This window comes from Alosa alosa, chromosome 14 (genome assembly GCF_017589495.1).
Source record: "Alosa alosa isolate M-15738 ecotype Scorff River chromosome 14, AALO_Geno_1.1, whole genome shotgun sequence".
Classification (NCBI taxonomy): domain Eukaryota; kingdom Metazoa; phylum Chordata; class Actinopteri; order Clupeiformes; family Clupeidae; genus Alosa; species Alosa alosa.
In genome coordinates, this window is record NC_063202.1 from 16,693,079 (window position 1) to 16,719,067 (window position 25,989).

Here is a 25,989-nt window from a genome sequence, read left to right on the forward strand (position 1 = left end):
TGACCGTAACGGTGTTGTAGCCTTTGTAAGAGGCTGTGTTTGTTTGTTAGAGGTTATGCTTAGAGGCAGTCTAAGGCCCGAGAGGGTGTGCAAAATCAAAGCTCAAATCGCTCCGCTGTCCAGCTGTCCACCACTGGCAAAGGCCAGCTGACAAATGATACACAGTACTCTTAACTCAGCAGAAAAAAAGGAAATCACTCCTTGCACATCAATTTCCATACGTCATATCCAGACACTTTTCCTGCACTTGTTTAAAAGCACAAACACCATATGTTCTGCTGAGCATATTTTCAGTTGCTGAAAAACATACCCACCCTCTCTCTCTCTTTCTCTCTCACTCTCTCCCACACGCACACACGCCCACACATACTCACACACCCAGTTCCCCACAGACAGACAGTGCAAGTGTTCGACCTCCCTCACAGGTGGAGTGTGTCTTTAAATAGCACAGGGAGGGTCCGAGTGAGTGATGGCTCTGACCCTGGTGCCATCTGTCTCTCTGTGGACACCAGCATTGTCTTTTTGGCTTCATTGCTTTGCTTGCACGTTTGCAGCTAGTTTCTTTTGGTGCTGTTTGTTTCTTTTTCCATTGGCATATGTGGTCGTTTGCGATATGTATGGAAACATGCCTCATCTTTGTTCAAAGTGTTTACAGAGGTAAATGGAGAGAAGGTTGGAGAGATTCTCGTTTAATGCACAGGGGATTTTTTAGAAACAAGACATTAATTTGAAGCCAAGTGCATTTATCTCTGTTTGAGGGCTCTCTGATTTTTTATTTATTTTTTGGAATATTTTTCATCTTCTCTAATTTGGCTCCACAGTTCATTTACATTAATGTGCTGTCCATTATACTTGCCCATCTGGCTTCGTGCCCCGGCATATTTCCTGGCTCATTCAGTGTGTGCAGATGCCTTCAGCACAGTCACCTCAGCACAGTTCCCCCAGGTCCCTCACCTCAATGTGTGCTGACCTGTGCCTGTCCCCCTCAGCCAGTGGACCTGTGGATTTCACAACTACTGCTTTGCATATTTTTGTATTTGGCATGGCTCAGCTTGGTAAGAGCATGTTTGGAGAGTGGATTTGTCAGTCGCCCACTTGCGCCCACTCACTCTTTCTCCACACCAATATGTGCCTGTCATTCTGGAGCGCTGTGTGCGTGCGTCGTGACACTGGTCCCTTTCATCCGCTGTGCCCTCCCGCCTCTGAATGCCCCCTCAACACACACACACACACACAGTCAAGCACACATTCACCCAGACAATGAGCTGTCCTGTTGAGTAGGTCTTTGAGAGTTGGGAAGTCCCTCCAGTGTGGATTCAGTGAGTGTTGCTGACCGTAACGGTGTTGTAGCCTTTGTAAGAGGCTGTGTTTGTTTGTTAGAGGTTATGCTTAGAGGCAGTCTAAGGCCCGAGAGGGTGTGCAAAATCAAAGCTCAAATCGCCCGCTGTCCAGCTTGTCCACCACTGGCAAAGGCCAGCTGACAAATGATACACAGTACTCTTTAACTCAGCAGAAAAAAAGGAAATCACTCCTTGCACATCAATTTCCATACGTCATATCCAGACACTTTTCCTGCACTTGTTTAAAAGCACAAACACCATATGTTCTGCTGAGCATATTTTCAGTTGCTGAAAAACATACCCACCCCTCTCTCTCTTTCTCTCTCACTCTCTCCCCACACACACTTCCACACATACTCACACACCCAGTTCCCCACAGACAGACAGTGCAAGTGTTCGACCTCCCTCACAGGTGGAGTGTGTCTTTAAATAGCACAGGGAGGGTCCGAGTGAGTGATGGCTCTGACCCTGGTGCCATCTGTCTCTGTGGACACCAGCATTGTCTTTTGGCTTCATTGCTTTGTTTGCACGCTTTGCAGCTAGTTTCTTTTGGTGCTGTTTGTTTCTTTTTCCATTGGCATATGTGGTCGCTTTGCGATATGTATGGAAACATGCCTCATCTTTGTTCAAAGTGTTTACAGAGGTAAATGGAGAGAAGGTTGAGAGATTCCTCGCTTAATGCACAGGGATTTTTTAGAAACAAGACATTAATTTGAAGCCAAGTGCATTTATCTCTGTTTGAGGGCTCTGATTTTTTATTTATTTTTTGAATATTTTTTCATCTTCTAATTTGGCTCCACAGTTCATTTACATTAATGTGCTGTCCATTATACTTGCCCATCTGGCTTCGCGGCCCTCGCATATTTCCTGGCTCATTCAGTGTGTGCAGATGCCTTCCAGCACAGTCACCTCAGCACAGTTCCCCCAGGTCCCTCACCTCAATGTGTGCTGACCTGTGCCTGTCCCCCTCAGCCAGTGGACCTGTGGATTTCACAACTACTGCTTTGCATATTTTTGTATTTGGCATGGCTCAGCTTGGTAAGAGCATGTTTGGAGAGTGGATTTGTCAGTCGCCCACTTGCGCCCACTCACTCTTTCTCCACACCAATATGTGCCTGTCATTCTGGAGCGCTGTGTGCGTGCGTCGTGACACTGGTCCCTTTCATCCGCTGTGCCCTCCCGCCTCTGAATGCCCCCTCAAATAATAATAATAATAAAAAAAAATACCTCTCCACTTGGCTCATTCCTCCGAGCTGTGTATCAGCCTGTCTCTCAGTGCTCAGCCCAGCTAGCTCTATCTCTGGCCTCCTGTCAGAGGCTGGCGCTCATTTAGGGGTATCTGTTTGCCTGTGCGTCTTCATTTACTTGATGCGTGTGATACGATCTTTGATGTCCCTCTTTACTGTGTCTGTCAAGCAGTGACACACACACACACACACACACAAACACACATGCTGGCCTTTTGAAGGTGCCCTGAGCAGGTGCACCCAGCTCAGAGTGATCAGGATGTTGTGAGTGTTCAAATGGCCATGTAGGACTTTGCATGCATGCGCGCACACACACACACACACACACTGACACAGATGGCAAAAAGTGCAGAAAATCAGTTTGCAAGATTGTGTAACCCAAACAAATGTCTTGGCTCAGGGTGGATCAGCTGAAGTGTGATTTCCAGTGTAATGTCAGGGTTATGCTATTCCTCTTCGATCTGTGGTGCTGACAGCAGGAAACGGCAGATGAGTTATTTGGATGTGTTCTTGCAACAGACAAGTGATGCACAAGGTGTTTCTAGAGCTCCTGATATCTGGGTGCTAAGCAAGGAATCATGATTAACTCAGTCTAACAGGAGTGGTGTGGAAGAAGGCAGAGTAAAGTGTTTAGTATCAACAGTACACCTCATCAAGATTCAGGAGATATCTTTAGCATACACTGCACAGATCATAATATGTATCTCATTCAGTCAATAATATTGGGAATTTCTGAGATGAAAGACTAAAAATGAAGCTACCAAACAATGTTTAATCAAGATAGTCAAGCATTTAGGACTTAAGGTGGTGTTGTTTCCATTTAGATTAAGCCACACCACTTTCATGTTCAAGAGTGACTGCTTCAGTTGTTTTGTTGTTTGGGAGCACTTCTCGTAAACAGAAAAATCAACAAGTCATTTGATAACAAAATCTTAGATCCCTAGATAAGGATGTTCATAGAATCATAATAGGTACTTTTGACATGATCAAATAATGATCAAAAAACTGTTTAGGTTCCATTTTATTTTGATACATGATTACTGTTGAGTTTAGCTGGGTTTTTGGATAGTTCAGAAAGTCTAAAAATGACACAAACTATGAAAAAGCTGCAACTTGATGCTCTTTTTGCCCCAAGTGTGCTGCTACTTCAAATGTTTTTAAACAAGTGAGAGAAATGTGTTGTGATATCACAGCTGTAAAACATATAAAATGAGAATGAGTAAATGCATGAGTGTGGAGAGAGCCTCGCTCTAGAGCCGCGGAGTGTCTCTCGACAAGATGTACGCTGGACTGATGGAATACAGCTGCAACAAACAGAGCCAGCTAAAGACCAAACATGCTTTAGACACACACACACACACACACACACACACACTAAAAAGTATTTCTGCTACAAGGTAAAAAAAGACACCACAGACATCTGTAACTTTACTCTTTTATATACATTTATATCTATATACACTGTACATAGTTGTCAAAACTAATAAATAACAAAATATGTTTGTGCACATCACAGATGTGTGATGAGATCGCAAGAAAGTGAGACCGAGGGAGTAAGTAGAGAGTTGAGTTGGGGAGAGAAGATCTTTGAAGGGGCCCATTAGACAGAGCGCAGTCGCCAGTGATCCAGTCTACAAGTCGACTGTTCAGATCGATGTAACATGGCAAGGATCTAGCTTTCTCTTTCACGCCACCAACTCTTGCTTCCCAGTATTGATAGATTTGGAGCTTAGGTTTACATTCTGTTCTTCCATGGTCAAACATGTAACAAGAATTTTGTTTTAGAAAAACAAAAGATGACTGAGAATATTATCATCAAAGGAAAAAAGTCAAGGCTCACTGTAGTCACAAATGAAACCCAATTATCAAATACAACAAACAAGAAGACAAGAAACAAGACCTCACTTTGAACTATACCACCAGGATCAATGGTCAGTTCAGAACAGGACAGGAAATACACTGCATGCCAGTTCTTCAGGGAGTGGTGTCCCACCCCCAAACAAGGACATAGTCCAGTCAACAACTGTGCATCTCACACAAACTTGTCTTCAGGCCCAACGCCGGGTCATAGCTAAGGACAGGATTTTCTCGTCACACCTTTTCCGAGCGGAACAGATCCTTAGGGAGATGTCTGAGAATGACGGAGATCTGATGTCTGTGTCTGTCTCTGTCCCGTTGTTGTGGCTAACACTTAGTGGGAGTATCAGCCTCAGATCAGGATCAGAATCTTTAGTGAGTGAGTGAGAGCCTCTGCCAGGGCGTGGCGCTTTGAGACACTCGCTGGGCGTGCGTCGCCAGCCAGGTGTCTGACTGCGAGAGCTCAGGAGCGGCAGACATGAGCTAATCACTGTGCCACTCTCTCATGATGAGGTCATGACAGCTAAAAGTGTCTCACAGAACATCTCAATAGACACGAGGTCACTGCATATTGTATGACTCATTCAGGTGTTACAAATTTCAAGAAGGATACAATGGTTCCTGCGACACTGTAACAAGTAATTTAGTGTGGGGTGCCACTGATGTATCTCATTGGGAAGGCTACACCTTTTGTGAGTGCATATGACACCATCACTGAAACAGATTGGTGGCTGGTATTGACTCTCTTGGCAAAGATCACTTCCCAGAGGTGGGGAAAGACCAATCGATTTGTCCGCCATATCAGGATGTCATGATAAACTGTTGGCTGATGAATTGGCTATGGGAACATCATAAAAAAAGCTGTCAGGGTTTGTGGTCCTATCATCCCTGTGCTTTTCCCATAATAGCGGGCCAAGAAAAAAGTACTCTCAGGGACGAGAACACCTATTATGTGTGTATGTGTGTGTGTGTGTGTGTGTGTGTGTGTGTGTGTATATATATATATGTGTGCATATGTGTGTGTGTGTATATCGGTCTCTGTGAGTATTTGTGTGTGGGTGTCTGCATGTCTATGGTTGAGTGCTGCAATGATGAAGAGATTATCTGTTTTTTTCCCTCTGTCTATCTCCTTGCCCTAAACTCTTCTTTCTCTTCCCTCAAGTCCAAATAAAAAAAGGTAACAGGTAATCAGTGTCTTTTAAATTGAGACACGTTCTGACATCCCTGTAGTCATCACCGTTTAACAGCAACAGATACAAAAGAATTGTACAACAAATATTGTCTTCCCCAAAAAACACTTTATACAAGATAAAGTACATAAAAAGGAAAACCCAAAATTCTCCTTTTCAATAAGACAAAGAAGCTGACAAACAAGCACACGCCATCACTTCCACACACACACACTCCCACACAAACCTACACATACACACCGAAATGTACACAGACTTTATACACACACAGACCATTAGTTCCAGAAAAATTTACCATGAAAAATCCATTGTTATTGTTATAACACTAATGGTCCTTCGAGCGTGATCATCATTATCATCATCGTTAGCTAGAAAGTGTCTTTTGCTCGATGACACTGGATTCAGTCCAGTTATAGTCAGCATAGAAGCCACACAGATGCAGAGAGAGACAGAGCTGGGGCTGAGGGTGTTGGAGCCAACAGCATTTACCTCAGTACATATGGCAGCTTATATGTTGCAACATATAAGCTGCCTTACAAGCTAACTTATATGTCGTATAGGTCTATTTTTGGAGTCGCTTAGCGCAGCGCAAAAAAATGTGCCCATTTCGTACCCACACATGATTGCTGTGCGGGGCACTGCACTGAGATGGAGGCAGGAGATAGCTGGAAGTCACCAGGGCTGATTTTGCAAGGTAATCATGAGCAGGGTAGAAGAACAGCTTCCATTAACCTTTTACTGTGACCTAGATCTAATTTGGCTGCATGTGAGCATGGCATACATGAGTGATTGTGTATTTTTTTTTTAACACTGAATTGGATATGCTGTGCGGAGGAAGGCACCCAACTAATATGCAGTATATCTGTCAGGCAGTTCACCTGTTCGCTCTTCTAAGACACAACTCGTTTAAAACACACAGACCTATGAGTTAACAGTTACAGAGACGACAATAGACTTGTTGGCTAAAACATTCCTGCACACACTCATACACATGAACACACATGAACACACTCAAGCTAGAAGATGACATAGACATGTACCACAGACAGATGTTAAAAATGACACTATGATCAGAATTACACTACACATACATTTTTTATCCTTGTGGTTTTCCATATTCCTAATCTGCTCAATAGAATTTGATAGATAAATTATTGTTGACAGGCATAAAGTACTCCTTTGGCTCCTTAATAAGGGACTCTTTGAAAGAGTTCTGGCAGAGGTCAGCTAAGCATTGGCAGTGTCATTGCATACTGGTTAAATTCATGATGCAATCAAAAGAAAGCCACTTACATGGAGACTGAAGAAGGGGGAGATCGTTAATCCTAGCTGAGTTGGGCCCTACGTTCACTAGGTTAGTGGAACAACAGGACAGACGGACATCTGGAAAAAGAGGCCTGGTATAGTCCTGAGCCTGTGTCCTGTGCACGAGGTGCGTGATGACAATTGTGTCATCAGGGCGGCCTGCCGGAGGCGGGGTGGGGGTGGGGGTTGTGTGCCTCCCAACAATTGTGACCGCGTGTCAATGACGCAGTCTTCAGTACGCACAAAAGTGCATGGATGGGTATACCACCTCCTTAACTCTCTGTCTCTCTCGATCTCTTTGTGCTGTTGCCTGTTAGTGGCCCTTTTAAATTATTATGACTTTAATGGGCATTAATATTTCCATAATTATAGGTAAAGCGTCATTATTATTGGTACCAGGTATTATTCAATTGTCAGCCTGTCTATTAACAAACACTCAACAAACACACACACACACACTTGCTCACAGTCACTGTTTTTGTCATGTTGCATTCACTCTCTCTCACGCAATAAGGCTCAAAAAGCTGGCTTTTTGCTTCTATTTCCTTTTTTTCTCTGGAAGAACGTCTTTGATTGGTCTCATTTAGTTTCAGAAGAAAACGCAAAACAACATCCACCACAAATTTTCACCTCAGTTGACACTGACAATGTCCATTTTAGACATGTTTTTTTTTTTCAAAATGGAATGTTCTTATTACTCTAATTCCCCCTTGACCTAGTCCAGTTGGTTAAGTATTTTTTTCTTTTCTTCAACAAGAATTTGTTTTGAACACAGCACAGCACCCACGGAACACACAGATGACACAGGCTTCCAGCCAAGGGTGGGGTTGGGGTGGGGGTGTGGTGTTACTACACTTGTGCCAAGGTGGTGGGGATGGAGGTTGGCGTAAATGGCCACATCTTTTCCTCCTTTCTCTAGGGTATTGCACACCTCTCCTGATCCCTCCCCTTGTTCCATGTTTTTTTTTTTTTAGGTAATGTTGATGAAAGGAGGCACAAGTTTGACAACTAACAAAAAGAAAATGGTCAGCAAAAAAAGGATGTCCACCATCTTGGAGCAGAGGGAAACTTTGAGCCTTCACTGTGGATGCATAAAAAACACTTGCAGCGTGTTGGATCCCAGGCTTAGTCCGTTTACACGTGGGGCCTTCCTGAAGCATAGCCTGTTTCAGGTTCAGCACAAACAACTGTGTTTTAGTGTTGTGTTCACACCCAAAGGAGAAGAGAGCAGAGGAGAAGAAAATTGGAGACTTCACACGGGCACGGTCGAAACTTTATAATGAATTTTTGATCTCTAAAAACATGGCGTGCCTGCTGGGGAGACGGTGTTCTCTCTCTGGCAAGCGAAGCTCTGATGGAGCGGTCCTCCTGCCACGGCAGCCCAGTGCTGGGCCTTGGTGCTGGGCAGACAAACTTCAGGGAGAACCCACAGTTATGGAGAAAGGGGGGGGGGGGGCAGGGTAGAGGAGGAAGAGGAGGATGAGGAAGAGAAGACTGTTCACCCCCCTGAATATACTGAAGTTCAAGAGGAGAGTAGCTGACAGAGAAAAGAGAGAGATAAAATGGACAGAAGGTGAGAAAGGGTTGTGTTGAATGGCTATTTGTACCCGTTTGGCAGCGAGAGCCTTGTGCATATTGACTGGGTTCAGGGCACATAGGAGAGGAGAAATTACTTTCTTCATTTGTTTTGATTTGTTTTGGGGAAGGGGCAGTTGCGGGCAGGGTTTTGGCAGGTGTATGGTGGTGGTGGTGGTGGTGGTGGGGGGGTTTCAGGCCTTCAGAGGGTGCCACTGGGCCACCGTCGTGCGAGGGTGACCCATCATGTCCTTCCAGTGCTTCACCTCTGCTGGACCACTCTTCCAGGAGAGATAGATCTGGCGAGCAGAGGAGGGGAGAAGAGAGGGACAGAGAGAAAAACTGAGAGACAGATAGAGACATTTCTCAAAACCTTTCTTTCATCATGCACACTGTGTCGAGAGAAAAGTGATTAATCCTCTCGGCTTACAGAAGGAATGGAAAAGGCTTTTGCACACCGCGTTCGCCTCGTTCTTGCCAGGGGCAAACTGCATTGTAACCTCAGCCTCAATCTTAGCTGTGATTTGGAGCACAGCTAAGCCGAAAACTAAACACTTGTATTCACAATATTTGTGGTCATACCTGATACACACATTTGCTTTCCTGTTTGTGTGTATGTGTGTGTGTGTGTGTGTGTTTGTGTGTATGTGTGTGTTTGTGTGTGTGTGTGTGTGTATGTGTGTGTTTGTGTGTGTGTGTGCAGGAGAGAGAAAATAAAGAGAAGCCCATGCAGTACCTTGCCAATGACATCATTGCGACTGAACTTGTCTTTATCCATCACCGTGATGATGATGGTGGTTTCTCTCAGGACGTGGGCGGGGACGTCGAAGGGGAAGGACTCGTTGAAGACGGGGTTCAAACAGCGCTTCATCACCACTGTCTTCTTCTTCTCCACCCGCTTGTCTTTGTGCATCAGCCACACCTTCACATATGGATCTGCAAAGCAGTGGCAGGAGGAGCGTTGAGTAGTGATGGGCAAATGAAACTTTAGTGAACCACTGAACCACAGCAGTGTGAACCTAGCGACACTAGCCGAAGAGCAAAAAGATGGCCGCCACACATACATTTTTCAACATAAAAGTCCTTAGCAAACCAATATTTTTGGTTTCATATACTGGTTTGGGTAAAGACTTTTATGTTGAAAAATCTACATGTGGCAGCCATATTGGATTTTTTCATTAGTGTTGCTAGCTTCACACTGCTGTGGTTTAGTGGTTCACCAAAGCTTCATTTGCCCATCACTAGCATTGAGACACTGTACAAGGCCAGTTAGGACTGCTGTGGTGGATGGAGCAAACACGAGAGTGACAAAACGACTGCGTTGGTCCTACCCAGAACAATGTCAAATCTCAGTTTACATTTCCATGTATTTATTTAGCAGACGCTTTTATCCAAAGCGACTTACAGTAAGAGAATAACATTTAAGCTACAGTGCATATGGGATCTTAGCTTGGAATTACTACTGCATCAGTAGTACACATCAGTTTGTATGCCCACAGTGCCACCAATGGTCATTTAATGGCGAAGCCAATCCCTACCCACTACCACAGGACCACCAATGGTCATTTAATGGCGAAACCAATCCCTACCCACTACCACAGGAACACCAATGGTCCTTTAATGGCGAGGTTAAATCCCTACCCACTACCACCGTATCACCAGTGGTCCTTTAATGGCGATGTTAGATCCCTACCGGAGGTTCCTCCGATGTCCATGGCTTTGAGGTTGCGGGCCTTAATGATGCTCACAGTGATTGTGTTGGCAGTGGGATTGTAGCAGAGCGACACCAGCAGGTCCCCTCGACTCCCCTGGAGAGCAGAAGCGGACACAGTTAACGGGGACGAGAGCTGACAGCCCGGCCGTCACTGCTCGAGAGCGATTTACTCCCAGACTCCTGTCAATGTCCTGTCTCCCCTATTGAATGCCCAGGCTCAGTGTTGTCCTCATCTGTCCCCATCCTCCCTCTCCTGGATGCCTCTCTCATGCCCATCACACCATCCACCCATCTATCCTCCACACTCCGTTTAACTTACCATCTCTCTGTTCCTCCCTGAGCTGCTTCCTTCTGTCGGTCCTGTTTCTGACCCACTTTCCCTTCCTCCATTCCCCCACTCAGCATTTATTATTCTGATTGTCGCTCGACATCTTTCCTGTTTTTGCATCTTCCCTGTCCTCCCTCTCTCTCTCTTCCCTGTCCTCTCTCTCTCTCCTCTCTCTTCCCTGTCCTCTCTCTCTCTCCCGGTCCTCTCTCTTTCTCTCTTGTTCGTTCTGTGTGTGCCACTCACGCTGCCATCACTGCACGGTTTCAGCTCCTTCCAGAAGGTCTGCATGTGCGCCAGCTCCACTTTGTTGAGGGGAATGGACACCTCGCCGATGGGGTCGTTTCTGCTGAAGCGGTCGTAATCTAGGACCTGCAGGTACAATGTGCGCTGGACTACCTTGTCAAAAGGGAATCCTGGGAAGACAGAGATAACGCAAGGTGAGAGCCAAGGAGAGCAAAGATGGCAACATCTGAGCACACTTCCTTTGTAGAGCTTCTTGGACTCCTCTGACATTAACATATTTACCTCACATGACATCCATATTTATAGTCTAAATATTTATAGGCCCATCTCCTGTATAGACTGAAATTATATTAGACACTGACAGGTAGTGCCAGCTAATGGAAGAGGAATGGCAAGTAAACTTGACAGCAGGAGTCAAAAGGCTCTTAATGGTTCATCTGACCTTCGAAGAGGAATGTCTCGTTCCAGTGCGGATTGAGGTTCTTCCTTTTGACCTTGGTCTCCAGCTTGTGCTTCTTGTCAGGCAGTAGGTATATTTTGACGAAGGGGTCGGAGGTTCCGGAAAAATCCTTGGCAGGTAGGTCCTGGCCCTTCAGTATCTTGACTGTGAGAGTGGAGTCCTGGAAATTGTAGCCCAAACTGAACTGGATGCGCCCAAGCTTCTCAACTATGGGACCCTCATGATCATCCTCCTCTGAGCCAGGAGACAGCTGTGAACAGAAGACGGAGAAAAAGGCTTCTGTTTCACTGCAGGACAAAAACAGAGCATGATGGTGGAGCAAAGTAAAGATGAAGATGATATGGGGAATTAAAAACACACACAAATATACTTAGCATACATATACGTATGCCTGCTATGCTGTGTGCAGTTTGATTAAGACTGCAGTTACAACACTTTGCCAGCACATGTAAGTCTTGATTAAATTAAACTCTGGAAAAACAACATACCCATGTGTTCAAAGTTTATTTTTTATGAACCATTTAGCTCCTGCTAATGGCACTATGGTGACTAAGATGTAATACAAAGACTGAGAATATCTGAAATAAATGTTTTACAAGCCCATTCTTGCTCCTTGCCAGAGGATCATGTCAGGCTTCTACTTGCTTGACCTCCCTGTCATTTCACACTCCAGAAACAAGACCACCCCCGCTCTTCATGTGTCACTCAAGATGGCAGTTGCCGCTCACAGGCATCCCCATTCCACTGGTCAAACCTGCAATTATGAGAACTATTGACCGCATTGTATTTCTTACCTCTTACCTACTGAATGTAAGTACCCATACACTGTCCACACAGCAGGTTATTTGTTATAGATGGTAGATTCTGAAGCTGATATGTTTACGGGACCAAATGACACAGGAGTCAATACACTATGTGCAGGCAGAAGCCAGTAAAAGTCTACAAAAGGCTGTGAGTCTGTACTTTCATGCAGTTCATAAGTGCATTTTGCCGTTTTGTTCAGTTCATTTGTGCATTTTGATTACCTAACACAGAGGCAACAATGCTGTGCTCCTGAAACCAATGGGGACCAGGAGGCCTTTTTCTGTGCTGTGGATTTATGAGTAATTTATTTTCAGTCCTCATAAAAGTTGGTGGGAGTGTAAAAATCAGACCTTCCTCTGTTGTTTTGCGTGGTGAACCCTTCTCTGAATTACAATGGACTCAAAATATCAAAATATTCTCAATTCTCAGGAGTCCACTCGTAACAGTGAGTGACTATGTACTGATGCATGGACTAATCTGAATATATGCAATGGGCTATTATAAAGACAGGATTATCTAAAGATTACAGATTCCATATATATTAGTATGATGAAACCTTAGGGTTATATTTCATATAATGATACATATATTAAATGATTAACAGTCGCATGTAGAATACACGCCCCAGGGCATAAAACATCTTCATCTCAAAATGACAAATCAAGGCTTCAGACTTGAATGAGATCTATTTGTGGCTCATAAACTTACGTCATGAAGATGGAGGACGTTCTGCCCACCTCCATCTGAAGAGCTTGGCTGCTCGCGCCCGTCCAGTGAGCATTAATAACTATTACAGGGCCGTAATCAACACAATCAGCGTGTGTTCTGCTCTGTCACAAAGTCAGCAAATTACCTTCTGGAGGACTGTGTGAGGACTGCGATTTACACACTGCCGCTGTGCTGGGGCTCCTACGGCCAGTACAGCCCAAAAATATAGCACTGTGGGTGGACAGGCCCAGCACTTCCTGGTCTCACCTGGACTCATGACACACAGTTGCTTTGTGCACCTTTTCTTTTCAAAAGTCTTGAGAATGGAACTGAATCACAGGATGCAGAAACTGACTTAATTTTACAACCTACACTTTTATTCCACTTTGGACTTACCTGAGGGCCCCATTACTCACTGAAGATATCGGTTCAGCCAGTATTAGCTGTATCATTGGGGTTGCTGGTAATCTCATTACACTTTTGTAAATGTTGCCTTCAGGTCTCCGCTATGTGGCCACGCTGCTCCTTTAAAATGCTTCAGAAAATGGGGAAGCAAATCCAGGGTGGCTCACGGTTGTGTGCGTGTCACCTCCCACAAGCAATACAATGCCCCTGAGATCACGGGGCACGCTGGAGGAATGTGAACGAACTGCCGCACAAATGTTATGATTTGGTGTCCTATTCAGTTCGTAAGACCCCTGCAATGTGCCACAGTCAGTTTAGTCAATGACTGCTGAAGGCTTTTGAACTGGAGGAGGAAGCCATGCAACATGCAGTAATATAGGAAACAAAAGTGTACTGCTGGAAACGGCAATGCAACTGGAACATTATTATCACAGCTTTCAGTTGATATGCAATAGCAATCAGTGCAACCAGCACAACATCATTAAGTATACAAGAAGCAGTGTGGCGGGACCAATTAAAATCCAAATCAATCAGACCACTGAAGAGTAGGATCAAACCGCTGTCAAAGTGAGGTTGAGACTGCCATAACCTGCTCTACCTCTCCTTTGGTGAGGCAAAAGTTAAGTGCCAGCCCTCCTACTGCAAGTCCCTCTGGCATAGGCTGCGCCAAAGCACCATCATTAACCATCATCAGAGACTCTTTAAAAAGGGTTTTCCACCCACATAATAACACACAGGCTGGGCCCGGCCCAGACCACCCTGTTCTCACAGCTTTATCCTCCAGCTGTAATTATCAGGCTCCTTTAAATGAAGCGCTTTCACTTTGACACGCCGCTCCCGTTTGACAGGCTATGGTGTGGTTGGAGGATGCTAAATGCATGCAATGCTGCCAGTACTGACAGGGAGAGCAAATTAACAAATGAAAATAATTGCTGATTCAGAGATTTTAATGAGACTCTGGGGGTGGCTGTTTCTTTGTGAGATTAATTTTCGATGACACTCCCTAGGGTTATAGATTGTGATTCTGTCATTGCACTGGCAAAGAATCATAATTATGGAATACTCTTCAGATAACTCCTCTTTGACATTGTTATACAAAAAAATGACAAGAGATGTAGACGGTGTGACCGTGAAGCAGATAAAGAGAAAAGATTTCCGTACTTGTGTTCGTACCATTAGCATGTCGCTGGTGAGTGAGTTAGCCAGGTCTGACACTGAGGAGTTGGCGTCCTGACGGCGGCCGGCATCATCTGGTGTCTGACCCCTGGGGCTGCTTCCTGGCTTGTTGTTTGCGCCTCTGCGGGAGAGATAAGTGTGTCATTGGATGGTGAGGAGAAAGGGAGGGCGGGAGAATCTCGCCTCTGTTCCAGGAAAAGAGGAGCTCCACAGACTTGCATTGAGGAGATACTAGATACTTGGATATAGAGAGCTGAGAGTCTCCCCCTAGTCAGGTGGACCTACCTGGGCTGCAATGGTGACATTTCTCATGTAGGAAGTAAGGCCATAGGTATATGTACTGTTAAATCTGACATTATAATCAAGAAGGTGATGATACAAAATGAATGCCAGTCAGTGAAACAAACTGTTGTTTCTTACACGGGGTTTTACCGATTCATTCAGTGTTACTGTAGGTGGTAGTCATAACAACTACAGCACAGAAAAGTGCACGTAGAAGAAGAGCGGATTTAGAAAATGTATTCACAAGTTAAAATGCATGGTAGGAAAAGACCTCTAAAGAAATCAGATCTCTTTGACCTAAAAAGCATAGAGAAATATTTTTTTGGTTGTGCTGCAATATAGACAAACAGTCAAGTTCCAGGCTCGTGTAAAATTAATGCACATAACACAAACGGTTATTCTGCTCTCATACTCTACACATTAGACAAAGGGACAGAGAGAGAGAGCTGGGCATTGTTTCATCTCTATGTCACAGTATGGGGGCTCAGAGGCTGATGCAACAATGGTATTCTGGTCTACAACAACTACCCTGAAAGAAAAACTTATTGAAGGCTACATGAAAGTCAAATGGATGCGTTGCCTCCTTGTGTGCTCACGTTTCTGAAGTAGAACACAGAACATTGAGATGAATTGCAAATGCATCCCTGCACAATATCATAAAGATAATGACCAAGAAAGAGGGAGCGAGAGAGAGAGAGAGAGAAATGGAGAGAAAATGAAACAAGAAGTCAAAGAGAGAGAGAAAAAAAGATACCTATATAATATGGCAAGTGTGCGAGGAAGGGACAAATGGCACAAATAAACACAGAAATGACACCAGGCACTCGGAAGAATAACACTAATGAGAGAGAGCGCGACGCGCTAGGCAGAATGAGAGACGAGCGAGGAGGATGAGTTATGAAACATTACGCGGGAGGAGAAAGGACTGATCACGGGAAGGTGCTGTGAAAAGAATGAACGGAGAGAGTGGGCGGCGGATTAGAAGATTTATCTGTGACAAGGGGAAAAAGACCGACAGAGAGATTTGTCAGTTAGGAGTCGGAGGATTAACAGAATGAACTTTTGAGATTGAGAGCGAGGCACACGTCAACACAATTCACTCACTGCTGTAAAAAAGAAAAGGGGGAAAGGTAGGAGAAGGAACAGAAAAGCACCTGGAAACACCACCAACAGTAAAAAAAAAAAAAACCTCAGTCTGAATAAACCAAGAAGAAGAAAAGAAACTGTTAACATGGACAAAAGAACATACCAACTGAAGACACACACACACACACACACACACACACACACACACATACACACGAAGAGGAAGATGAAGGTGACTGAGGGAAGAGAATGTCTGGAGGCAGAGAGGCGGCAAGAACGAGAAAAAAAGAAGTAGGAGAGAAAGAGAGGAGGAGGAGGAGGAAGACAGTATGGATTGTGAAAAGGCAACAGCATTTTGGCTGTTAAATATAAAGAATCAAAGAGTTTAACAATGAAACTGAAAAAGGCAACAAAGGAACTATTTCATCTACATGAGTGCATGTGTCCTGTGGTTATGCATATATGCAAATTAAGACCTATTCGCTTACTGAAGATGGTAGCGCAAAGCAAGTTTCAATGACGGCTGGAGATGGAAGCTCTGACATTACCACAACTAAATATTCCTTGGGCACAGTGGAAAGACTACCAGCACAAAATCTAAAGTAAACTTAATTTTCTTTTGTAACGGGGGAGAAAATTACATAATCTCAATTAAAAACATGATTACAACATTCAACGAGGGATTTGGGATATGGTATCCCTTCTATGAACCGTGCAGCAGGCAGGGAAAAGTTACTGTGGTTAAACCAGATAGGATTCAGTTTCTCAGTGTTTTAACAAGACCACGGATATCCCTTCTCAGATTTGGTGTGAAAGGAATGATGCAACACTGGTAGCTAGGTTCTGTAATTATGTGAGGAACAAAAAAGCCTAATTTGGAACAGTAGAGCAGTGATTAATCATGTTAAGAAACTTATCAAATAGCCAAGTAGGAAAAAAACAAGAAAAGCAACAGCATGGTAAGAGAAAGCTAATAAGGAGGGTGATATTATGAGCTAGAATGCCGAGGGCACACAAACGCAGGCTGAGGCACAAAGTAAAATGTATAGTGTACTACAAAGAGATGGTGAAATACTGGCAAAGCAGGTGGACAGCTCATTTTAGAACACATAATAGCCTATGAATTGTTTCGCTATAAGCTATATATTACATCAGACAATACTCGATGCTATGGTTCACAAAGACTGGGTCGTCTTTGACACCCAAAGCTCATCCCAGTGCACTCTAGCCAGCCTTGACCACCCTCTTTCTCCTGTCTGCTTCAGGTGGGTGAACTCGAGTGACTACTCATTCTGAACAGCCCCACCACCCGACCCTGGGGTGGTGATGGAAGGGCAGGTCTTCCAATGTTGCGGAACAGAAGCCATTTTCATGTTTGTCCAGCATCGAATTTCACCCGATGAAAAAAGCTTGCTGAGGTCTCGGTCTGGGTTAATGACAGAGTGAGCTGCACGCACCAATCAGAAACCTGTCCCAATGTGACTCAGCCCCACTTAGACTTCAGCGTACAGCCACCAGATTGAGACAGACACACAGAGAGAATGGACTTGATTCTGGTATGCTAGACGGGCGTATATCCGTCCTCACCACCATGCTGATAAGAACAAATGCCAGCGAGCTGCATGAGATAGGTCACCTAGTCCACGCTGACTTCCCGTGCCATTGGGTTTGGCTGAGGGCTTGCTGGAGTTGCCAAAACTAACACACTGTTTTCTGCTGGAGGGCAAACCCAACGAGGCATCGTGTCAGTTCGGGCCAGTTTAGCCTGCAGTGGGTGGAGGCTGCCAGAAATGGGCGATGGAGCCCAGACTCAATTGAACGTTTCCCCCAAAACACCACCAGCGAAGGAGGCTGTGCCATTCGTTGGCAAGGCAACAGCTGAGAGATGGAGGGCACACCTGGGATGTGTGGAAAGGTAGGCTTTCCAGTGAGGTCACACAGGTTAGCAGACAGACAGACAGACTGACACACACACACACATATCAAGAGCAGGACTACAGGATATATCACAGGTGCTGGTAAGCCAGTCATGGGACTCCCATTCCTACGCATGCACAACTACACTATAAACTCTTATAGCCTGCACACCTACTGATATGCACATGCATGCGGTCAGTCAGAGCGTTGATGCTGCTATGGGAACCATATAGCCTGTGATAATATCCGTTTCCATTAAAAAGTTACCTGCACCACCAGCCAATCACAGATGTGGAGAAGGAGCCAGTCTGCACCAGAGCTGCTGAGAGATTCCATAGAGGGACAACCCTGCCACTCCAAACCATCCCATCTTCACCCACCCCACACTCCCATAACAAAGATACTTTAGTTTACCAAGATCAAGCATTTCAGGCTTCATCAATAGAACAAAATGGTACTTAGTTCCGGTTTCCTAAATAGGCATGTGTGCCCATAACACTGACCTATAGGATTCTAAGTCAGTGTACCTTAACGTCACAACATAAACTTTTCTCTGAATAAGCTATAAGAGAAGATCAATATCATTTTGTGTATTATTTTATTGTTATTGCTTCTGTGTGGTGCCAATGAATCTCTCTTTTGGACACGGAATAAATCATTCAGTTTGCCTGTTACTCGAGCTAGCTAACTAACTCTAACTAACTAACTAACTGACACGTCGAGATTAAAGTTTATATGATATTTCAACTTTATTCTCGAAATGTCGAGTTTAATGTCGACATGGCGACATTAAAGTGGACACATCGAGATTAAAGTTGACATGACATTTTAACTTTATTCTCGAAAATGTCGAGTTTTATGTCGACATGTCGAGTTTAATCTCGCCATGGCAAAAATATTTTTTTTCTTCATGTGTGGCCCTAATACTCTGTCGCATGAAGGAGAGAAATGTTATTGTTTTTTGGAAAAAAATATGCCAGAAACACGTCTCCAAAAAGTTGGAACAGGGGCATTCTGTTCTGTAAATGTTTATGAACTGAAGAGACCAGTTGCTAGAGTTTTGAGAATGAAATGTGGTCCCATTCCTGCCCAATACATGATTTCTACATCTCAACAGTCTGGGGACTTCTTAACCCTTGTGTTATTCTCAAATCTTACCGACACTCTTTATCCTTGGGGTCAATTTGACCCCAGCTAAATAAACCCTCAGAAAATGATTATAATTAATATTGTTACCCAGTTTTTTTGTGACAGGTACTTAACAAGAGTGTAATAACCACCATCAAAAGCCCTACAAAACAATCCCACCCCCCCCACACCCCTTTATGAACCTTGGAACCCTGGCTGGCAATATTGCCCATCCAGTGTCAGCAGCCCAAAGGCTTGCTGTTGCTTCCCCTTTTGACTTATACAGTCCTGCCAAAATGACTTATATGTAATATGTACTTGTGTATGTAATAATTATGTAACAATATTTTCTCATACTATTCAAATAATAATATCCATAATGTGTCAAATATTCATTTATCCTATGTTTCATACAGCTGGGGTCAAACGTGTACAGGACTTTGAAAACAAATTATTGTACAAATTTCTAACTCTGCTTTACCCTTCAATTGAGGAAAAGTCATGAAACATGAAGCAAAAAAAAAAAAGTGAACCATATATTTTATGTCAAATTGACCCCAAGGATAACATGAGGGTTAATCATGTTTTTCATTACATGATGCACCCAATTAGACAGGTCTGGACTGCAGACAGGCCATTTTAGCACCTGGACTCTTCCTCTATGGAGAAATACTGTTTAAATATGTGCAGAATTCATTTTGCCATTGTTTTCCTGAAATATTCAAGGTATTCCCTGAAAAGACATAGTCTGAATGACAGTATATTACATTACATTACATTACATTACATTTGGCTGACGCTTTTTAACCAAAGCGACTAACAACATGGTAAACAGTAAGTTTTTAGAACAATTCTCACAATTTTAGGACAGTTTAAAAAAAAAAAACATTAGAGTACAGTAAGAATAAGTCGTCGGTGAGTGCTGTTTTAACAGCTACTTGTCAGTTTAAAACGGCTGGTGAGTGCTAGGATCAGTAAGACTTGTTGTAAGTGTTGCTATGAGAGTAGATGTTCTCTAAAGAGCTGGGTCTTCAGGAGTTTTGAAAGTGGAAAAGGATGTCCCTGCCCTTGTAGGAACTGGCAGTGTGTTCCACCAACGAGGAACAACAGATGAGAAAAGTTTGGATTGGCTTGAGCGCACCGGGTGGTAGAGCTTAGCGCCGCTCGTCAGAGGAGGAGCGGTCTGGAGGTAGTGTAAGTCTGTATGAGGGCATTCAAGTAGGTGGGAGCAGAACCGAGACTACTTTGTAGGCAAGCGTTAGAGACTTGAATTTGATGCGGGCCGCCATAGGTAGCCAGTGTAGCTGGATGAGCAGCGGGTAACATGTGCCCTTTTGGGTTGGTTGTAGACCAGGCGCTACCCAAGCGTTCTGGATCATCTGAAGTGGTTTCACTGGGCGCAGGCTGGGAGACCTGTCAGGAGGGCATTGCAGTAGTCGAGTCGTGAGATGACTATTGCCTGAACCAGAAGTTGGGTAGCATCTTGAGTCAAGTAAGTCCTGATTTTCCGTGATGTTGTAGAGTGCAAAACAGCATGCCCGGCGACTGAGGCAACATGATCCGAGAAGATCCGAAAGCGAACGGATAATCTGTCCCAGGAGGTGGTGTAGATAGCAAAGAGGAAGGGGCCCAGCACTGAGCCCTGGGGACCCCTGTGGTTAGATGGTGAGGTGCGGATAGCTGACCAAGCCATGATAACGTTAAACGAAGGCCCTGTGAGGTAGGATTCAAACCAGAGAGAGCAGAACCGAGATTCCCATGTCAGCGTCAGTATAGAGAGGAGGATACAGTGATTAACCGTGTCAAAGGCAACCGATAAGTCAAGCAGAATGAGTACTGATGACCGAGCGGTCGCCCTGGCTTCTTTTAAGGCTTCTGTTACAGACAGCAGAGCCGCCGGGTAGAGTGGCCGCTTTTGAACCCAGACTGATTTGGATCCAGAAGGTTGTTCTGTGAAAGGAAGTCAGAGACCTGTTTGGAGACTGCTTTCGTTCAATGCCTTTGGATAGGAAAGGCAGTAGTGAGACAGGGCGGTAGTTCTCGACTTGAGCAGGGTTGAGAGAAGCTTTCTTAAGTAACGGTGTTACCCGGGCCATTTTGAACGCTGTTGGAAATGTGCCGGAGGTTAGCGAGGCATTGATCACATGTGTGATAGCTGGAGCGATGGTCGGGCTGATGGACTGAAGTAGGCTCAGAGGTATAGGGTCCAGCGAGCATGTGGTAGGACGGCTGCATGTCAGGAGTCTGGACACTTCACTCTCGGAGAGAGGCGTGAATGCTGAAAAAGATGTTCCAGTAGTCCCTAGAGGTTGTAGGAGTGCGGTATCTGAGTCAGATGCGTTGAGTGGGCATGTAGAGAATTGACTGCTGATTGCCGCCACTTTGTTTTAAAAAAAATGAGGCGAGGGTATCTGCAGTAAGGCTGGATGGAGGAGGAGGCAGCTGAGGGTTGAGTAGCGATTTGAAGGTTGAGAAAAGTTTTCGAGTGTCTGTAGCGCTGTTGATTTTGTCATGGTAGAAAGCAGTCTTAGCAGCAGTGATGCTGGCTGAGAAGGAGGTCAGGAGTGTCTGGTAATTTTTGAGGTCGTCAGCTAGTTTGGATTTGTGCCATTTCCTCTCCGCGGCTCTGAGTTTGAAAAAGGCCAAGCATCGGAGGGTATCATTTAACCATGGATGAGAATGTTTGGATCGAGCTGGCCTTGTGGTAAGAGGGCACAGCTTCGCCTAGACACGAGGTCAGTGTGGAGCAGAGCCAGTCAGTGGTTTCATTAACCTCCAGAGAGGAGAAGGTGTTGAGTGGAGGTAGACCGGAGGCAACCACAGAGGAGAAGTGCGTTGGAGACAGGTTCCGGATGTTGCGGCGGAACGTGACCATCGGCTGAGGAGCCGGAGGCTGTTCTGACAGGCCGACGTTGAACTGGATGAAGAAGAGGTCAGAAAGATGGAGAGGCGTCACCATGAGGGTGTCTGTGCTGCAGTTCCGAGTGAAGATCAAGTCAAGCTCTTTGCCAGCTTTGTGAGTCGGTGGGCTTTGAACCAGTTCGAGGTCAAAGGAGTGGACCAGGGCCAAAAAGTCCGCTGAGCCTGGGGCATCTAAGTGGATGTTCATATCACCGAGAACAAGAAGCGGACAGTCATGCTCAGGGATGGAGGATAGCAGTATATGTTGCTTTAAACCTGTGTAACCTCATTCAGAACTGATTGTGCCTGGCCAGATGTGCAAAATGCCTATGCCATAGGCACTAATGCACCTCCACACTGTCATGAATGCTGGGTTTTGAACTGAGCATTACAACAAGTTGGATACGCTGGATAGTTCAAGTTCAAGTTCAACAAGTTGGATACGATAGTTGAATAGTCCCCTTCCTCTTTAGCCCAGAGGAGTCCATGATTTCCAAAAAGAACTGTACATTTTGATTGAACCACTTTACATCAGTCCATTTTAAATGAGCTCAGGCTCAGATAAGATGGTAGCATTTCTGTATCATGTCTAAATAAAATGTATTCTTTGCATGGTAAAGTTTACACTAGCGTTTGTGAATGGAGCATTAAACTGTGCTCATAGACAATGATTATTAGAAGTTTTCCTGAGTCCATACAATGATTTTCTCTACAGAAAAAAATCTGTTTTAATGCAGTGCCATCTGAGGTCCAAAAGACCACGGCCATCCAATATTTTTTTTCTCTCTGAAAACTCTCAGTCAGTGCCTGACCATACAGTTTCAGTCTTCAGAGGCTGCCTGAAGCTCTACGACGAGATGGAAACCAGGCTGAAATTGTATTACTCCTGACCCCGCATCATAACCATGACGTCCCAACAGTGCTGTGAAAGAAATGGTTGCAGTTCAAGTCACCATGGCGACAGCACTTTCCTCTAGGGGCTTATAGTGAAGGCAAGGACACAATCTGCCTCGAAGGGTTGCTGTAACCAAGGCGTGGAGTCCTTTCTGATCGTAGCAAGCCATTATAGGCCATCATTCCTTTTTCACATAGTAAAAATGATCTACCTCTAAGGCAAGGTGGACTTGCTTTATGGGCATATGTGCAATGTTGCCTAAACCTTGAGAAAAGCATATTATGAGAAATAAAATGTCATCTCTTGCAACCATTGTGGTTCTTGGAGGTGTAACAAGCCTGTTTTGACAAGACTTCAGGACCTTCAGTCGTACACCCAGGGGCGTAGCACAAGATCCTGGACCCTATCCATAGGCAGTCCTGATGGGCCTCTATGCCCCCCCCCACCCTCATGCATATCTTCCAGACTTTACAAGGGCCCTCTCCCACTTTGGAGCCTTGGTAATCAGTTCCACTTTTACCCCCAGTTCGACGCCCCTGCGTACACCTTCCAGAGCTGGAGGACAGAGTGGGCTTGATCCACCTGTGGGCATGTTCGCTGCCTGCTTACTGCCCTCCGTGTGACCCCTCTCTCCTGCTCTCAGGCCATCTCCGCTCCTCAGATGGATCCCCTCTGCCTCTCCTGACCCGCCAGCTGCTGCTCTCCCAGCTGCACCTCACTGACTCAACCGGAGAGAAAACACAACCGGGGACATTTGCTTGTGTGCTGACTGAGGGACTTGCTAAAAGCAAAGACAAATTATGTAGATTTGAGTCACAGTACACTGGGCAAAACTAACATGGTGGCCCTAAGGCACAAAACAGTGAATCAATCCACATGGACAGCATCACCTAATAAGAAGTTGAGTCCAATAATGTGGCAGCATGTTCCTGGAGGGATGGAACACACACACACACACACACACACACACGTGCGAGGCATTCATTCTTCATGAGGAAGGTGCCACAGGGAGTCGGGAGCAGCACAACTCTAAGATCTCCTGCAACAGCCTGGACTTCTAAGTCTGAGATTAAAAGACTACATGAGATGGAGCTGGGCTGGCCATCTTGTAATCCAGCACACTGGCTAATTACTTTTGCTGTGCTTTGACAAAAATGAAAGGGGGAGGAATCAAGAACATGCAGTAGGCTGAGAACTAACAGAAGCCTGAGACTTCAAAAGATGCAAATCCAATATGCCATTAAGGTTGGAGAATCTCTTTTGGCACTGCTCTTTTGAAAACTTCACAAAAGACAAAGAATTACCTTATTAAGCTATTATAAATCAAATGGTATAACACTGCTCACATTTTTGACTTTCAATGAGGCTTAACAATGGGCACTTAATTATGGTTACTTGTGACTTTACACTATGTCTGTAAATCACATTGGCAGTATAACATATATGACAGTTCAATTAAAAGGCAATAAACACAATCCCCTTGTCTCATTTTCATAAAGATCTGACAGGAATTCAGATGGTTCTATAGTATACAGACACAACATCACCTAAGGTTGATGTGGTAGCTTAACATTTGATTCTAGCTCTGTATGTGAAACAAATGACATTGATGACTAATATGACACTGTAAATATGACACGTTTAAGCGTTCCCAGATCTAGTATCTACTAACATCCTAAATCCTGAGGAAGCTGCAGTGAGCCACATCCTTTCCCTGTCCGAACAGTAATTCACAATCACCAAGCCAATTAGCTTTCCCCAGTTTAAACCAATCCAGAGGTGATCGTGGTCTCGGAGGGCATCCTGCCCAGTGGCAGGAGAATCTGGCCTCTGCACCCTGAGGGCTGTAAACGATTAGCCAGGTCTGCACCCGCGGTCCCACAGGAACGGCCGCTCACACCCACACACACGGCCTTATCGCTTAACCAAGCTTGGGGGAGGAGGCTCCCGAAGGGGACGACTGGCCTTTGGGTCACCACCAGCACAGGAGTGCACAACTCACAGATAGACACAGACACACACACACACACACACACACACACACACACAGCTGATCATAAATATGCACTTAAACCTCTATACATTCAAAAAGCCCACCATCTGGAACACATTATCACAAGAACATACACCATTACTCATCATCAGAAGCTAGTAATAAACCAAATGATCTATGCGACACATACACATAGGCACACACAGTCACACATACACGCACACACTCACTATAGTCCATATTGGCATCTGAACTATGCACTTTTGACCCCATGCTTCACCTGACCTCTGTCCTCAGAGTTGACCTCTTCCCCTCATCTATCTGAGGTGCAATCTATCTGTACGCTCTTCTTCCTCCCATGTCTAAGGCTTGGAGCTGCACCATTGTCCCAGGAGAACTGAGTCTGCAGGACTCCCTCACTCATTTAAGTATAGTATAAGTATATATACTCTTTTGATCCCGTGAGGGAAATTTGGTCCCTGCATTTATCCCAATCCATGAATTAGTGAAACACACACAGCACAGTGTACACACAGTGAGGTGAAGCACACACTAATCCCGGCGCAGTGAGCTGCCTGCATCAACAGCGGCGCTCAGGGAGCAATGAGGGGTAAGGTGCCTTGCTCAAAGGCACTTCAGCCGCGCCTACTGGTCGGGATTCGAACCCGGCAACCCTCCGGTTACAGGTCCGAAATGCTAACCAGTAGGCCTCGGCTGCCCCAATTTGATCATCACTCAGCCAAAAAGACGTGGTGCGTGCTTCTCAGCGTGCCTTTAGTAGTCAGAATAAAGACAGGTCTGAGCGGTGCTTAGTCTAACCTACTCCATGCTCAAGTTCCCCTCCACTGTACAGGAGCCACTAGACAGAAAACCTGCCTCCCAGCACAGCAGGGGCCTGTTTTAACCGTGCATTATTTATCTTTCGTTCTGCCGCAGAGTGAACTTGCCGGCTGTCTTGCGATTGAATTAAATCTGTTGCTCCACAGACTGAGATAAGGGCAGACATTTTGGCGAGGCCTGAGAGACGAGTCTTAAGTCTCAAAATGCATTTCTATGGTCTCAGGGCAAGCTGTAGAGATTCAGTCCTATCACAACAATGCTAAGATGGTTACGATGACCCAATGATTCATGATCCTAATACAATTCGATTTGCATAAAGGAAATGACAGCGTAATGCAATTTAACCCCCCATTTGTAATCTTCAATGCGCTTATACAAGGCAAACATGCTGTAACCACAATCTGCTGTTGATAAAATTATGCTTTGCTTTATCTGAGGGGGTTTGAGAGCAAACAGAGAGTGAAGTTTGTCATGCAGAAAATGCACTTACGAGCCACAATATTATCCATTTCCACAACAGCTGCAAACAGTGTTTATGAGATGAGCCTCCTTATGAGGCGTCGTGCTTGTGAGTGGGTGGCAATCGCACTGTGCT

General features: G+C 44.9%; 1 protein-coding gene across 4 annotated transcripts in view; it reads right to left on the minus strand.

Annotated features, from left to right (window-relative positions):
* Positions 1 to 4,010: 4,010 nt before the first annotated feature.
* syt7b (synaptotagmin VIIb) overlaps positions 4,011 to 25,989 on the minus strand; it is a 79,104-nt gene continuing 57,125 nt past the window's right edge. For 2 of the 4 annotated variants that reach the window (XM_048262353.1, XM_048262355.1), the window contains 6 exons: positions 14,338 to 14,473; positions 11,242 to 11,509; positions 10,800 to 10,969; positions 10,208 to 10,322; positions 9,251 to 9,450; positions 4,011 to 8,813 (listed from right to left, as the gene is read on the minus strand). In XM_048262353.1, coding sequence (XP_048118310.1) covers positions 8,709 to 8,813; positions 9,251 to 9,450; positions 10,208 to 10,322; positions 10,800 to 10,969; positions 11,242 to 11,509; positions 14,338 to 14,473 — 994 coding nt within the window. In that variant the 3' untranslated portion in view covers positions 4,011 to 8,708. The remainder of the gene's footprint in view (positions 8,814 to 9,250; positions 9,451 to 10,207; positions 10,323 to 10,799; positions 10,970 to 11,241; positions 11,510 to 14,337; positions 14,474 to 25,989) is intronic. The other 2 variants (XM_048262354.1, XM_048262356.1) reach the window with 1 other exon arrangement.